General features: G+C 30.5%; 1 protein-coding gene across 1 annotated transcript in view; it reads left to right on the forward strand.

Moving 5' to 3' along the window:
- Positions 1-16,778, forward strand: part of LOC133321405 (frizzled) — a gene marked incomplete at its 5' end in the record, with an annotated part of 168,094 nt that overhangs the window by 60,242 nt on the left and 91,074 nt on the right. The window contains 2 exons of the mRNA XM_061530493.1: positions 2,756-2,950; positions 3,075-3,300. Coding sequence (XP_061386477.1) covers positions 2,756-2,950; positions 3,075-3,300 — 421 coding nt within the window. The remainder of the gene's footprint in view (positions 1-2,755; positions 2,951-3,074; positions 3,301-16,778) is intronic.

The raw sequence follows: 16,778 nt of genomic DNA on the forward strand, positions 1-16,778 counted from the left end.
ATCGGCTAAAAATACAGGTTAATTTATTCTACCATAATTTTGTTTGCAGTTTTTTCTACATCCAAAAATTAGCATTTCAATTTGCCATCCAATTTCATTTTTTTAATTTTTTTTCAAAATCGAAATATCTCTCGTAGGTGGCTGGCGTTGGTACCCAATAATTTACGACCAAATGCAAATTTTTCTATCAAACTGTGACAGCTGTCATAACATTAACTAGGGAAAAGTTATGGTTTATGTGAAACCAAACCCTATGGAGTTTTTCCTCTCCTGCACACCTCACTCCCCCTCTCTCTGCCTCTCTCCCTATTTTTGATTTCCAATTCAATTTGATTTCTGAGGTATGAAAATGAACTACGCATTTATGGAAATTTTATGGTCTTTTTTTGCTATTTTGTTGTATTACTTTTTGTTGTTGTTTTTGTCGTTTTTTATATGGAACTTCATTATTGACTTCACAGCATGGGGAGACAACAACACACCCTCGTTGAAAAAAATTATATTTGCATATAATAATTATAGGGAACTTGGGGTCAACAGGGAAGCCTTAGTGGATGTGGGATTATTTTTTCCAATCCTCCAGGTCGAACTTTTTATACCCTCCACAACTCCATATTTATTTTAGAAAAGGTCGAAACCCTTTTATGTCATTTAAAAATATTAGCTAAGGTATAATTGGAGAAAAATTAAAATAACAAATTTCAGGCCCCTCAGTTTGGAAATCTGGGATCGGAAATTCAATGTAACGAAAAGTAAGCAGATTTTTTATATGGGAACAAATCTTAAAGCATTCACCTACATTGAAAACTTTTTCAATAGCAAATTTCAGAAACAGTTCGGGACTAAAATCTTCAATAAACCCAAAACAGGTCGTGTCATTCTTTGTATAGGGGCTATGCCAAAAAAACCCTGCATTGAAAATCTTCGGGAAACATATAAACACATTTTCACCAGCCTCTTCGTTAGGGAATTCCGGCTAAAATTGTAAACAACCGAAAACAAGTCGGGTTGAATACCAAATTTCAGAAACACTTCATGTATTAAATCTTCAAAAAAAAAAAAACCCCAAAGCAGGTCGGTTCATTATTTCTATAGAGGCTATGTCAAAAAACGTGGACCTACATGGACCTCTTCGTTAAGGAATTCCTGCTAAAATTTCCAAATACCGAAAACAAGTCTAGTCCTTCATTATATGGGTACCGATCTTCATTATGTGTGGACCTATATCAAAATTTGTCTGGAAAGATGTTTTTACTATATGCGAACCAACCTCTTCCTTCAAAAACTTCGGCTAAGATTTCCAAACACCTAAAATGAGTCGAGTCCTTCTTTATATGGGGACTACGTCGAAAAATTTACCTACATATTCTAGAAAAAAATTAATCACCCTCCAGTAACCCTCAATGCCAAATTACCAACTCTTCGGTGGGGAAATTCGGCTAAAACTATGTAAAAAATAGACCTACATTTTACGCAAAGATTTTTAAGTATCCAGTATGCCAAATTAAAACCACTTCGGTGCGGAAAAATGCAGCTAAAATTTTTAAAATGTCAAAAATGTGGCTGAAGTTTTATATGGGGCTAGGCTAGCAAGTCCTTATTTCCAAATATCCTATTGGTCGCATAAGTAATTTTATTTTTTAAGTTTTTTTTTTTTTTTTTTTTGAAAATCCTTGAATATTTCGAAGTTGGGAGTTGATAATATGCCAAATATAAAAATGGAATTATGGAAAATATAATGATTTGTTCTTGAGGGTATCGAATCAATGTTTTTTTTTTTCTAAATTTCTTCTAGAGCGTATAAGTAATTTTATTTGCTTGGGGGAAGGGAGGTTTTGAAAATCGCTGAATATTTCGAAGTTGGGAATTGATAATATGGGAAATATGAAAATGGAATTATGGCAAAAAAATTCCTATATTTTATGGGCCAAAAAATGGTGCATGAGTAGAGCTCCGATGTCCAGTTATTTGAGTTTTTCCATTGGGTACATACGGGCGTATAAGTGTTATTAATTGTTGGGTAATTTTGGAAATATTGGAATATCATAGAGAAATGAAGTGATACTAAAGAATTTGTGGAGGGGATTTAAAGCCAACAACTGAATCTATATTATGACAGAACATTTATTCGGTTACGCTGTTCTAAGTCCACGTTTTACTAAGATTTTTTGAGGATTTTATAATTATTGCTTTTAGTTTTCTGTAGTTTTTCATTCATTTTTTAGTAGGGAATAGGTCGATCAAAATATGAAGGGAATTTATTTAAAATTTCTATATTTCAAAACTTGAATTGGTGAGACTTCATATTTTATATTATTTTTGCGGAAGTCCATATGACCGTATGCGTAATTTTAATTTGTTGGTATTTTTGAAAATCTTTGAATATTTCAAAGTAGAGATATGCTAATATGGCAATTATTGTGGGAAATTATCCGCAATAAATTTGTCTTTTTTACGAGCTAAAGATGGTGCGTGAGTTTTGCTCCGAAAGCAAGATATTCAAGGTTTTTCATAGAGCAGCAGGGTGCGTATAAGTATTATTAATTATTGGGTATTTTTGAAAATCCTTGAATATTTTGATGAAATGAAGGGATAAGAAAGAAATTTTGGGGGGGATTTAAAGCCAACAAGTGGTTCTATAATATGACACCAAATTGATTTTGGTTACGTATTTCTAAGTCCATGTTTTATAACGATTTTTTCGAGAAATTGATAATTATTAATTTTGTTTTAAATTTCTTTATCTCTTTTTCAGGTCCTCACCTTCCTCATAGACTCTTCGCGTTTCCGCTATCCCGAGCGGGCCATAGTCTTCTTGGCCGTGTGCTATTTGGTGGTGGGTTGTGCCTATGTTGCGGGTCTAGGAGCTGGTGATTCGGTGGCATGTCGTGAACCCTTTCCACCACCAGTCAAGTTGGGTCGCTTGCAAATGATGTCCACCATTACACAGGTAAGGAACCAATATTCGATTTTTATAACTTAAAGAATAGAAAATTTGTTGGTCTTTTAAAAATTAAAATTTTCTAATCCGTTATTCATATTTTTTTGTTTTTCTTGTCTATCATTCTATACAGGGTCATCGCCAGTCAACGGCCTGTGCCATTCTATTCATGGCTTTGTATTTCTGCTGCATGGCAGCCTTTGCATGGTGGTCATGTTTGGCATTTGCCTGGTTTTTGGCGGCTGGCCTAAAATGGGGCCATGAGGCCATTGAAAATAAATCACATCTCTTTCATTTGGTCGCCTGGGCGATACCGGCGCTGCAGACAATTTCCGTATTGGCATTGGCCAAAGTTGAAGGTGAGTTCGGGGCACAAAAAATATTAGATATTAAAATTTAATTCTTTAAAACGTATTTGCCATTAGAAAAATTAAAATCGGAAATAAAATTCCAAGCACGTTTCCATTAGAAGTTATGCCGAACCTCCGAAGGCCTTAATTCTCTGAAAGGAAATTAATTGCGTAAATAAAATCCAAAGCTGCGTCTAAGTGAAGTGGCGTTAATGAAGCATCATTATCGTCCAAGGAGGAGTAGGAAGAGGGGGTCACTAGATTTTTTTTCGGAAGACACCTAATGTACAAAAACGGACTCCTAGCCGAACTTTGTAAATAAAATCCTATGCTCTCCTCTGTGAAGTGGTGCTACCACCGCAATAAAATCCAAAGCTTCGTCTAAATGAAGTGGTGCTAATGAAGCTTCATTATCATCTAAGGAGGAGTAGGAAGAGGGGGTCACTCGATTTTTTTCTGAAACCCCCTAATGGACAAAAACGAAGTCTCTTCGTAAATAAAATCCTAAGCTCTTTTCTGCGAAGTGGTGCTACCACAGCGCTAATGAATCAGAATTATCAGGTTATGGCAAGGAGGGTGAGGTGCTGCCTAGATTTATTTCTGTAGACCCCTAATGGAAAATGGAAACGAACCTCCTAACCTAAAATAATTGTTAATCTTTGTGAGCAATTGCAAATTGGTCTCACATAATATCCCGACCAACAAAAATGTTCTTCATTAAGAACCTCATTTTGTTGTTTCTTTTTTCCCTTCTTCCTCCTTTGTCCCCCTCAAGAAAAAAGCGTGACGAATTTTTAATGTACTTCACGTCTTTTTGGTGTTTTTTTTTGCAAAAAAAGTTCGCCATCGTCATCGTTGTTGTTGTTTTCCGATTCTCTTCTTTGCATTGCTTTAAACTAATTTGCATAATCTTTTGCTTCGCTGTATTCGCTCGCCTCTATGCCTCCTACATAAAATCGTGCCGGAGAAGAAACTGAAGACAACGCAAAAGAGGATGACAAACATCGGGGACTTACCTACCTACCTTACAGTGCCTCAAAAGCAACAACAACAATGGCGGGAAGATTTACTTCTTCTTTTGTTGTAATAATGTGTGGGTGCATTATCGTGTTTTGTTTTTTGTAGGTAGACCCCAAGCCTTAAGCGGATAGGCCGACAGACATGGTATAGGGTGGTATATGTCACGAATCTGATTACAAGGCACAGTGACTAGAAAATGGAACCAAATATTTTTTTTTTTGGGGAACTGAAAGTTTTTTAATTTTATGGTAGGCTAAAATTTTATAGGTTGGGCTCCTGCGGAATTTTTTTCTCAGAGGCCCCCATGGGCGTATAAAAAACTATTAGAGACAGAGCTCACAATATTGAAGTTAGAGCTTTGAAATTTTGCACACACATTGCTATTTCACCTAGGATGATTGGTATTGAAAATGGAATATATCGGTCCACTTTTTCTAGGTAGCCTATATTGAGGCTACCGATACGCTCCAATATTCGGTATTTGGAAACTTTTGGGCACATTTTTCAACCAAATTGTCTGTAATTTTGTATTTTGGAATCTCACTGGGTAGAAAATATCTCTAACAAAAATGACCAATATTGGCCCAAGATTCGGGGTAGCCCCCCTTGTAAAGGAAACCTCTTAGTATTCGGGGTTTTGAGGAACATGGACACGTTTTCCAACCAAATTTGCTGCTATTTTATATTTTGGGTTCTCACTAAGTAGAAAATTTCCCTTCTAAAAATTATTAATATTCGTCCACTTGTTAAGGGTAGTCCCCATACAATGGTACCGTTCGATGTTTTGGTATAATGGTATTCAATGGTAATATTCGATGTTTTGGGGAGCTTGGGCGCATAACTCAACCTAATCAGCTGTAATTTGGTATATAGGATTCTCAATGGGTAGAAAATCTCCCAACCAAAAAACGTTTATATGGGCCCATGTTTACGGGTAGAATCCCTATATCGGCACCTGTCATTATTCGATAATTTGGAGGATTTGGGCAACTCTTTTCATCTTAATCAGCTATAACTTGGTATTTCAGGCAGTCATGGGATGTCAAATCTTCCTACCAAAATTTATCAATATAGGTTCACTTATTAGGCTGGTCCTCATATAACGCTATATCTTAAATGTCGATATTTTGGGGAGTTTGAGGACTTTTATCAACCGAAGTGACTCCAATTTGATTTTTCAGGTTCTCATCGGATGTCAAATCTCCCAACCAAAAACTACCAATACAGCTTTACGTTTTGGTAGTTTCCATATAATGATATTCCGACCCATGTTCTGTACTTTGAAGCCTTTAGCCGCATTTTCCCCTCCGAAATGGCTGTAATTTCGTATGGGGGGTTCTGGAAGGGCTCTGATATACATGCATACAAAAAATTTTCAATATAGGTCCATGTTTTCACATACTCCCCACATAAAGGTAGCGCATCACTGTCAGTGTTTTGAAGGTTTTAGCCTTTTTGTAGAGTCTATCAGGTATATTGTAGTGTCTATCAGGTATATTGGACTGTAAAACACATTTTTGTGGAATATTTTTTACGTACATATATTCAGGAGATCGTGTGGAGTAGGAAACATGCTTCGCTGTTTCAATACATAATATTATTCAGTTATTATAACAATTAAGAAAAAAAAGAAATACCCAAAAATAATAATTTTACACAATCGGCTTGAGTCCACACAGAAATTGTCGATTTTTACCGTATTCGATTTTCAAACATGGGTTCGTTTTTACATATATATATTTAATAAATGGTGTAGATGATGAAATTATATTTATTTCCCATTAAAAAATTATTTTTTATGAAAATATTTTAAGTTTTCATAAAATACAAAAAAATAAAAAAATGTTCCAAAATATTTTTTTCAAGAGAAATAGAAAATTTCCAAGATTTTCTTCTCTGATATGGTAATTTTTGGTGGCGATATTATTCTGTAAAGTCTCTGCAATAACATGCATTCATTTATTTCCTTCTATCAATTAATTGAAAGATTTTATGGCACTTTTTCTAAGTATACCCAATAATTAATAACACTTATACGCCACATGAGTCACAAAAGTAATTCTATCATAACTTTACAAATATTTGACTATTCAGCCTGAATTTTTTAGATAACATTCTCTGCACTATTAGCAATACCCGAAAAAGAAAAAAATAAGAAATTATTTTGAAAAAAATAATAATTTTAAAAATAAATTTTAATATTTAAAACAAAAATATCCAAAAACAGCTATTTCAACCAACAGACTTAATATCAGATAAATGGTGAATTTTTTTGAAGATTTTTTTAGCCACAGTTGTATAATTTCTTACGTAGATTTATTCAATAGATCCTGTAGATTATGAAACTAATTTTTTTTACCTCAAAAAATAATTATTTGCAACAATGTTCAAATTCTTCATGAAATATCAAAAAAATTAAAAAGTTCCCCAAAATAGTTTTTCTATAGAAATCATGAAAATTTTTCAAGAATTTCTTCTCTAACAGGGTAATTGTGTATGGCGATATTATTCTGTGAAGTGTCTAGTCTCAAATGTATTCATTTATTTCCGTCTATAGATTAATCTCAAGATTTTATGGCAATTTTTCTAAATATACCCAATAATTAATAACACTTATACGCTCCAAGGGTCACAAATTTAATTCTTTCATATCTCTATGAATATTTGATTTTTGAGCCTGATTTTTTTAGAGAATATTCTTTGCACTATTCGACAATTTCTGAAGTAAATATATATTTAAAAAAATTGATTTATGTAACAAATTCTAACATTTATAACCAAAATATCCAAAATAGCTATTTCACCAAAGAGACTTGATATCAGATAAATGGTTAATTTTGTTCAGGATTTTATAGCCACAGATATATGATTTTTTGCGTAGATTTATTCAATAAAACATGCAGATTATCCACCTAAATGTATTTCCCATTAAAAATAATTCTTTGGAATAATTTTCAACTTTTTTCGTAAACTACCAAAAAAATAAAATTTTCCAAAAATTTATTTTCCGGTTTTATAACAGAAATTGTTCAAGATTTTCTTAACTTACTTATTAATCTTGTATGATGATATTATTCTGTGAAGTGTCTAGACTAAAATGCATTAATTTATTTTCCAATATCAATGAATTTAATGATTTTAGGGCAATTTTTCTAAAAATACCCAATAATTAATAACACTTATACGCACCAAGGGTCACAAATTGAATTCTTGCATAACTTTATGAATATTTGAATATTCAGCCTGAAATTTTTGTTAAATATTCCTTGCTCTATTAGCAATTTAGCAGTATAATTTTTATTATAAAAATATTTTTGTTCTTTTGATCCCACTGTGCCTGCTCTGCTATCTGTTACATTTGCCTCCATTCATTTTGTTTCATTTCTGTTTTCATACCCCTGCACCCTCGTACTTAGTTCATTATTTACTTTATTAACAACTTTTAACAGGAATTTGACAGTGTCTTGTCTTGTGATTTGAATATTAAATAGCTTTGGTGTGTAACAGAGAATTCTGCTGTTGTTGTTCACTTCCAAGGAATAGCAAAGAGGTAAAAAAGAAATACATATTTTCACAAAAAATGTAAAAGGAAATAAAAATTTTAAATTTGGTGTAACCAAAAAAAAAAAAATTAAGAGGATTTAAGTACCTAATGGAGAAAAATATTAGAACAAAAATTTTAAAATTTGTATAGGATCAGAAACTTTATCAGATAAATGTTGAGGGCATCTGCGAAAGGTATTTTTACCAAGTGGTACTTCTATGGACTCTTTTATAGTTAAAAAATGGTTTTAATTTATTGAGAAACATACATTTTGGGAGTCAAAAAAAAAAAAAAAAATCAAAGCCCCACGTAACTTGATTTGACTGGACTTTTTAGTTTTATAATATAACATTTTATGTGAAACATAAAATAAAATAATTTTTGCGTCTTTAGAAATTCATCGAACAAATTTAAATGTTTTAAATAATTATTTTTAGTGAGTGATTGCTGATAGTGTAAGGAATATTCCATGAAAAAATCAGTCGGAATAATCAAAAATTTGAAAAGTTATGAAAGAATTAAATGTATGGCCCCTGTGGCGTATAAGTATTATTAATTATTGGGTATATTTAGAAAAATTACCATAAAATCTTTAAATTAATTGATAGCAGGAAATAAATTAATGAATTTCGATCTAGACACATCACAGAATAATATTACCACTCAAATTTGTCATGTTAGTAAAGAAAATCTTAAAGATTTTCTATGATTTTCCGCGGAAAAATATTTTGGGGAATTTTTAATTTTTTGGTATTTCAAGGAAATTTTTTAAAATTACACCAACATTTTAATCAAAACCTGCAGAGCCTTAAGAGATAAATTTTCTACGAAAAATCTACACCTTGTTGTTCTGAAAAAAAAAAATTAAAACGTGACATATTTTTGTGGGAAAAATCTATCCTCAATGACTCCTAAAGTAGGAATCCTATTTCTATGCCTTCTCCACCATCATCTCCCCCTCACTTTAAAGTTCATCCCTGCTCAACAAATATAAACTTCTTCTCTGAGGATAATAAACTTTCCATTTTCTTCATTTATTTTCTTTCATTCTGCCCCGTCTGTGGTTTCCCCCCCTCACTTTAATAGACATCTTTCAAAATACAAAACTCATTTGTTCACTTCAACAGAGTCTCCTTTTGTGCTCAACCACTTATTTGTCCTTATTTCCTCTTTACTTGGAAACAAAAGAAAAAGACGAAGCAAAAAATTCTTTACAAATGGGCGAAGAAGAAAAACAAAAGAAAGAAAAAACAAATATGAAATGAAAATGTATTTTCTATTTTTCCAACAATTCAATGATAGGCGGACGGACGGACGGCTGATGCATTTTCCATGTTCATCGGTTTGTTTCAGGGAAATAAAAAGCGATTTGTAATAACACATGTCCTTCGCACAGGAGGCAGAAGGGTGGTTGTGTGTTCGAAGAAAATATGGGTTTATTACATTTCCCTCCCCCTCTCAATTCCTTTCATTGATTTCTCTATATTGCTCTGTCATATGTGGATTTTCAATAAAACATTCTTCATACATTCGAACGATTGTATCCTTGATATATCCTTCCGGAGAACTATTCATCTAGCCTGCCAATAACAAAAGACGAAGAAGAAGGCAAAGTAACTCAATTTTAGAATGCATTAAATGGGTGATGGCTCTCTTTTCATACATCTGTATGTGGCAGTTGTGTTATTTTTCTTTCCTTTTCAATTTTATTAGCCCTCAACCCCAATCTTAAAACTTCAATTACTTTCCGCTTTAATAGGGGTGGTTTGGGTAATACGGAGAACACATGAAGGAGATTTTTTTTCTAAACAATACAAATTCCTTTATAAAAAATTTTTTCTATAGAAGAAATCAATCCTCAGCTTAGATTAGGTGGACGTTCATATTCCTATGAATAACATTAAATTTTTAAAAAATTCAAAAAAATACCCAAACAATGTTTTTATGAGCCGATTTTTTCTAATTTTTTTTCAGGACTTTATCGGCACACAATAATATATTTTTTCATGTATATATTCAGAAGATCCTGTAGATTATAAATCTGCAATTTTTTTCCATTTTTTTATTTTTGTAATTAAAAATATAAAACTTTCCGAAGAATGCCAATGTCCAAAGATTGAAGTATTACAGAAATGGTCGATTTTTCTGCAGGAGTTTATTCGTAAACGTATAAAAACAAAAAAATTTAACACGCACGTCTTCAGTAGATCCTGTAGATTACATAAATGCAATTTTTCCTCAAAGATATTAAATATTTCAAATATTTTTATACTATTCCAAAAAATACCCCCAAAATAACCATATCACCCAGACGACTTTGGTATCACAGAAATCGTCGATTTTGTGCAGGATTTTATTTGTATGCATCAATATTTTTGACCGTAGATATGTTCAGTAGATCATGTAGTTAATAAAAATATGTTAATTTTTCATTAAAACATATTTTGGGCAAACATTTTTGAAATTTTCATGAAATACCCAAAAAAGAAAATTGTGAACCAAAGATTGGCGTAATATGTAATTTTTCGATTTTCTGCAGGAGTTTATTTGTAAAAGTATTTAAATTTCAACATGTATGTATTCAGTAGACTCTATAGATTCCGTAAATGTAATTTGTTCTAAAGATATTTAATGTCTTAAATAATTTTAAGCTTTTACAAAAAAAGATTCCCAGAAAAAAACTATATAACCCAAGTGACTTTGGTACAAAGAAAATGGTCGATTTTGTGCATGATTTTATTTGCAAATATGAATAAATTTTTACACAGATAGATTTAGAAGATCCAGTAGATTATAAAAACATTTATTTCTCAATAAAAAATAGTTTTTTTTTAATTATTTTCAAAATGTTCACAAAATACCTAAAAATTAAAAATTCCCCAAAACAATTTTTCGAGATCATTCATAGAAAAATTTAATGATTTTCATGGCTTAGAAGGCAAATTTGTGTGATAATATTGTTCTTTGAAGACTCAACAATAAAAAGTATCAATTAATTTTCTTCTATCTATTATTTTAAAGATTTTATTGCCCATTTTCTAAATATACCCAATAATTAATAACACTTATACGCCACATGGGTCTCAAATTAAAATCGTTCATAACTTCATTACTATTTGAGTTTTCTGTCTAAAAATTTTATGCAAGAATCTTTACTTTATTAGCAATTATTAGCAATTATTCCATAAAAAAATATTTAAAAACATTTTATAGTTTTTGTGACTTTTTTCACTTAATGCTGAAAATTATATTTTTTATTCACATAATCTTATTTCTTTCTTTTTTAAGCAATATTCTATAATTCTAACTCCAAGAAGATTTAAAATGTTACCATATTTTCTTATTAAGTCATTTAAATGATGAACCTAAGGATCATTTTGTTACATATTTTTGAAATAAATTGCAAAAATGTTCCTGAAATATCCAAAAAAATTTTTTGCCCAAAAGTTTTTTCTATCCATATTGTGTTGTTTTTATTCAAAAATTATTGATAGATATGTATGTTATTATTATTCCCTGAAGTCTCTAGAATAATATGCATTACTTTGTCTTCTGATATCAATTAATTTAAAAATGTTATGGTCATTTTTCTAAACATACCCAATAATTAATAACACTTATACGCCACAAGGGTCACAAATATAATTCTTTCATAACTCGACAATTATTTGAGTTTTCTGTCTGAAATTTTTATGGAATAATCTTTACTTTATTGGCAATTATTTCATACAAAATTGTTTTAAAAATTTTTATACATTTTGTGATTTTTTCACTAAATGCTGAAAACGGGTTTTTTTATTTACATAATCTTATTTTTTTTAACCAAGATTATATAATTATAACTCCAAGAAATTTCGAATATTCCCACATTTCTCTATTAAGTCATTTAAATTATGAACCTATGGGTCATTTGTTATATAATTTTTATAAAATAATTTGCCAAAATGTTCATGAAATACCCAAAAAAATATTTTGCCATAAAGTTTTTTCTATGTAGACGGTTTTTTTTCCAAAATTTTATTGTCAGTTATGGAAAATTTGTATGTTATGATTATTCTCTGAAGTCTCTAGAATAAAATGCAATAATTTATTTTCTGATATCAATTAATTTAGAAAAGTTATAGGCATTTTTCTAAACATACCCAATAATTAATAACACTTATACGCCACAAGGGTCACAAATTAAATTCTTTCATAACTTGACAATTATTTGAGTTTTCTGTCTGAAATTTTTATGGAATAATCTTTACTTTATTAGCAATTATTCCATAAAAAAAATACTTTAAAATAATTATAGCATTGATATTTTTTCCACTAAATGTGAAGACGGAAATTTATTTTTTAATATTATTTTTTAAACCATTTCCTATAATTGTAATTCTTCAAATACAATTTAACATTTGTCCATATTTTCCTATTAAATCTTTGCTCCAGGGAACTCATTTAATCCACATATGAACCTATGGTCATTTGTTATAATTTTGTTTTGCCATTTACATATCCAGTCAGCCGGCCAGCCATCTGGCCTTAAGGTTTAAAGTAATCTACATTTCTTTATTTTCCCTCTCGCCTTCTTTCAAAAATATCATTGCAAGCGGAAAGACTTACCATATGCGTAAAGTTTTTTGTTTTGTTTTGGATTGTCTTAAGACAGAAATCTTTTGGTGGTTTTCCCTAACTCAATTTTCTTTAAAAACATTCATGGGGATATTAATACCTCTCCTTAGCCTCTCCCATAGCCTCTATACACTCTAATGGCTTTTTTAATAGACTTTGTAAAGGAAGTTATGAAAATGCGTAGATGTCTGTCTGTTTCCCATCCAGCCTGCCTGCCATGAGTAATAATATTCCGTCAGTTTTTTAATGACTTTTTTTCGTCGAACGTGTGGGCGTCTGCTTTTTTGCATAAATATAGACATAACACCACATAAAAAAGCGTGTTTGTTTCTTTTACTTTGTTTTGTCTTACTTTTGTGGCAACTGTTGCCATTTTTTTGTTATTCAAATAAAAAAACCGCCGATGTTGTAAAAAGTTTCTTCGACACATGGGGAGGAAAATTTAATAAAAATTGTTTTTCGTTTTTTTTTTGGAAAAAATTATTTTAATGGAATTTCTTTACATGGATGATTTTTTTACTTTTATCATATAACTTTTCGCTTAATGGACTGTTTTTTTTTTTTTTCTTTGAGGCACATATGCTTCCTTTCGGACTAATAACCACAATGAAATTTTCATCGAAATCAACTCCCTAGCCACCATTATTGGCTGCCACAAACCAAATGTGTACAATGAAAATGAAAAGTAAACAAGAAATTCAATTTCAAATATTGTGAGAGTAATGGATATTAAATCAAAATTCCATTAAAATATATACAAATATTGGAATTTTTAATTTGAGAACCATGGGGAGTAGACAGAAGAATATTGTGTAAAAATTTCATGCATATTTATTAAATATTCGAAAAGTTATGAAAGAATTATATTTGTGACCTATGTGGCGTATAAGTGTTATTAATTATGGGGTATATTCAGAAAAATTACCATAAAGTATTTAAATGAAATGATATCTGAAATTAAATTAATGTATTTTTTTCTAGACACTTCACATAATAATACCCCCACACAAATTTACCATGAAAGCTAAGAAAATCTTGATAAAATCTTTAGGTTTTTTGGAAACAAAAATTTTTTAGAATTTTTTCATGTTTGAGTATTTAAAAGTATTTCCGAAAATTAATACTTCAAATAATTAACCAATGTAAAATGTTCTACAATTTAACTGTTTTAAGAGAATAAATGCTGTTAAAATAGAGAATATTCTGTAAAAAAATCATCCAAATTCATCAAATATTCAAAAAGTTATGATAGAATAATATTTGTGACCCCTGTGGCGTATAAGTGTTATTAATTATTGGGTATATTTAGAAAATAAGCCATAAAATCTTTAATTTAAATGATAACTGAAAATAAATTAATGCGTTTCATTCTAGAGACTTCTCAGAATAATATGAACACACAAATTTATCATGTAAGCTAAGAAAATCGTAATAAAATCCTTAGGTTTTTTGAAAAAAAAAATTAAAAAAAATTTCCACTTTTGAGTATTTCAAAGAATTTTTTAAAATTATTACTAAAAACAATTAATCAATGTAAATATTTTAAGAGAATAAATGCTGTTAAAATTAAGAATATTCTGCAAAAAATTGTATCCAAATTCATCAAATATTCAAAAAGTTATGAAGGAATTAATTTTGTGACCCATGTTGCGTATAAGTGTTATTAATTATTGGGCATATTTAGAAAATGGGCCATAAAATCTTTAAATGAATTGATAACAGAAAATAAATGAATTTTTTTTATTCTAGAGACCTCAGAGAATAATATCCCCACACAAATTTGATACGTAAGCACAGAAAATATTGCAAATTTTCTATGTTTTTCTTAGAAAAAATATTTTGGGAAATATTTCACTTTTTGTTTTTTCATAGAAAATCTGAAAATGATTTATAAAAATTGATTTTCTAAGGAAAAATGATTTTAATTTTATAAACTACAGGAGACATTGAATGCATGCAGACAAAACTTTTACATCTTTTTCCAATAAATTCCTGAATAAAATTGAAAATCTTTGTGTTACCAAGCAGCTTGGATGACGTGGTTATTTTTGGTGTTTTTTTTTTTTTTTTTTTTTTTTTTGGAAAAAGGTTAGAATTGGGAATAAATGCTATTAGAGTAAAGAATATTCTGTAAAAATTCCATTCAGAATACTCAAATATTCAAAAATTTATGAAAGAATTAATTTTGTAGCCCATGTGACGTATAAGTGTTATTAATTATTGGGTATATTTAGAAAAGTGGCCATAAAATCTTTAAATGAAATGATATCTGAAAATAAATTAATGCATTTCATTCTAGAGACTTCACAGAATAATATCCCTATACAAATTTGATACGTAAGCACAGAAAAACTAGCATATTTCCTACGATTTTCTTAGAAAAAATATTTTGAGAAATTTTTTTGTTTTTGGTATTTTACGAAAATTGTGAAAATTTTTACAATAAAAAATATTTTGTGATGGAAAACAATATTTGTTTTATAAACTACAGCAAATATGGAATACAGAAGTATGAAAAATATAAATTTCTGTAAATAATATCTTAAAACCAATTAATATTTAGGGTATGAAATGGACCAAATACTAAATTTTTGTCTGATTTTCTGGTAGCTCTAGAGGCCGCAATTATGGCCTAAACATCGTGAAATTTTACATGGAGTAGGGGAATGGGCCAAAGAATGAGCATGCCTGTTTTGATAAAGATCGGTAAATATTTAGAGGGTCAAATGGACCCTGACTTGTGTGTGAAAAATTACAAAATGTGATGAAATGGACCAAATACTAAATTTTTGTCTGATTTTCTGGTAGCTCTAGAGGCCGCAATTATGGCCTAAACATCGTGAAATTTTACATGGAGTAGGAGAATGGGCCAAAGAATGAGCATGCCTGTTTTGATAAAGATCGGTAAATATTTAGAGGGTCAAATGGACCCTGACTTGTGTGTGAAAAATTACAAAATGTGTATTCTTTGACAAATATATTTACTCCTGAAGGACATAAACCCGATAAATTGATACCAATTATATTGTCGTATGTACTCGGTTGTAGGAGTTACACTCAAATATTTACAGCTGCTTACGTATTTAGATATTATTTAATAAACCGTTACTACACTAGAGGGCGGAAATATAGCGCTGATAGCTGTGAAATTTTCCTTGAGTTTCCAGGTATGGTCAAGGACAAGGCCTATAATTTTCGGTGATGATCAGATTAAAATTTTGGGATGAAGTGGGCCGAAAACTAAATTGTTTGTGCTTTTTTCGAGTCAGTACATAGACCAAAAGCCGAAAATCACAACACAAACAACGGTGAAGGGAATCTGGATAAGTAATTAGAAGGGCTGTACTGAATATTGGGATATTCGGAAAATATGTCAGTGTAAGGAAGATGTGCTGTTGATCTCTAATCGGTCAAGAGGGTGTAAATATCACGAAATATTGACCAGGCTCGAAATAATCATACACAAAAGTTAGAATTCCGTGGTAGTTGTGTAGGGTATCATATGGTCGGCCCCGTCCGACTATACTGCTCCGCTCACTGGTTCTTCTCTACCAAAATAGCATTTTGAAATCTATTTTTTTGTGTGCTTGTTACATGTATCCTTATTGTCTTCCAATTTTTCGTTCGTTATCCTTTTTCTTTGTTCTGTTTTTTTTTTTCTATAGTTTTTTGTCTTAAAGGATAATATGGCTGTCCTGTACATCGTCATCATCATAGAATCCATGCCATAAATTGTTTACCATTCATGGGTTATCTACTCCTTATGTTTTTTGTTGTTGCGATTTTTTTTTCAAATGATGCTATTTTTTGCTTTGCTAAAAGTTTCCAGGCAATCTTCATAAGAAAATTTAAATGTAATATTGGCGTCAGACAGCTGCCAGACATAAAAAATGTTTGTTGTCACAATAACAAGATTAGGAGGAGGAAAAAAATGACAAGAAAGGGATGTTGTTTTCTACGGATTTGTTGAGGAGAATGCAAGTAGGAAAGTGATTCATAGACTAGAGAAATTTGTCATGTAGATGGTTTTTTTCCCAAATAAATGTTCGGGTATGGGACTGTAAAACTAAATAGCAATATAAGGTCCTACAGATGCTGTAAAAATCTTATAAGGGTCCTAAAGGGATCTGAACTAAAATTTTATTAATTCAAGTTTAAACAAAATTTCCCATCCATCCATTTTTTCAATTTTTTCTTCCTCCCAAAATGGAAATTTTTTTGCCAAAAAAATTTATGGTGGGAAATTGACAAAAAAAAACTGAAAATTTTTCCAAATTTGCCTTGGAGCCATTAGGCGACAACTGGC

This window comes from Musca vetustissima, unplaced genomic scaffold (assembly GCF_032173495.1).
Source record: "Musca vetustissima isolate MV318-11 ecotype Yass unplaced genomic scaffold, APGP_CSIRO_Mvet_v1 utg17259, whole genome shotgun sequence".
NCBI lineage: Eukaryota > Metazoa > Arthropoda > Insecta > Diptera > Muscidae > Musca > Musca vetustissima.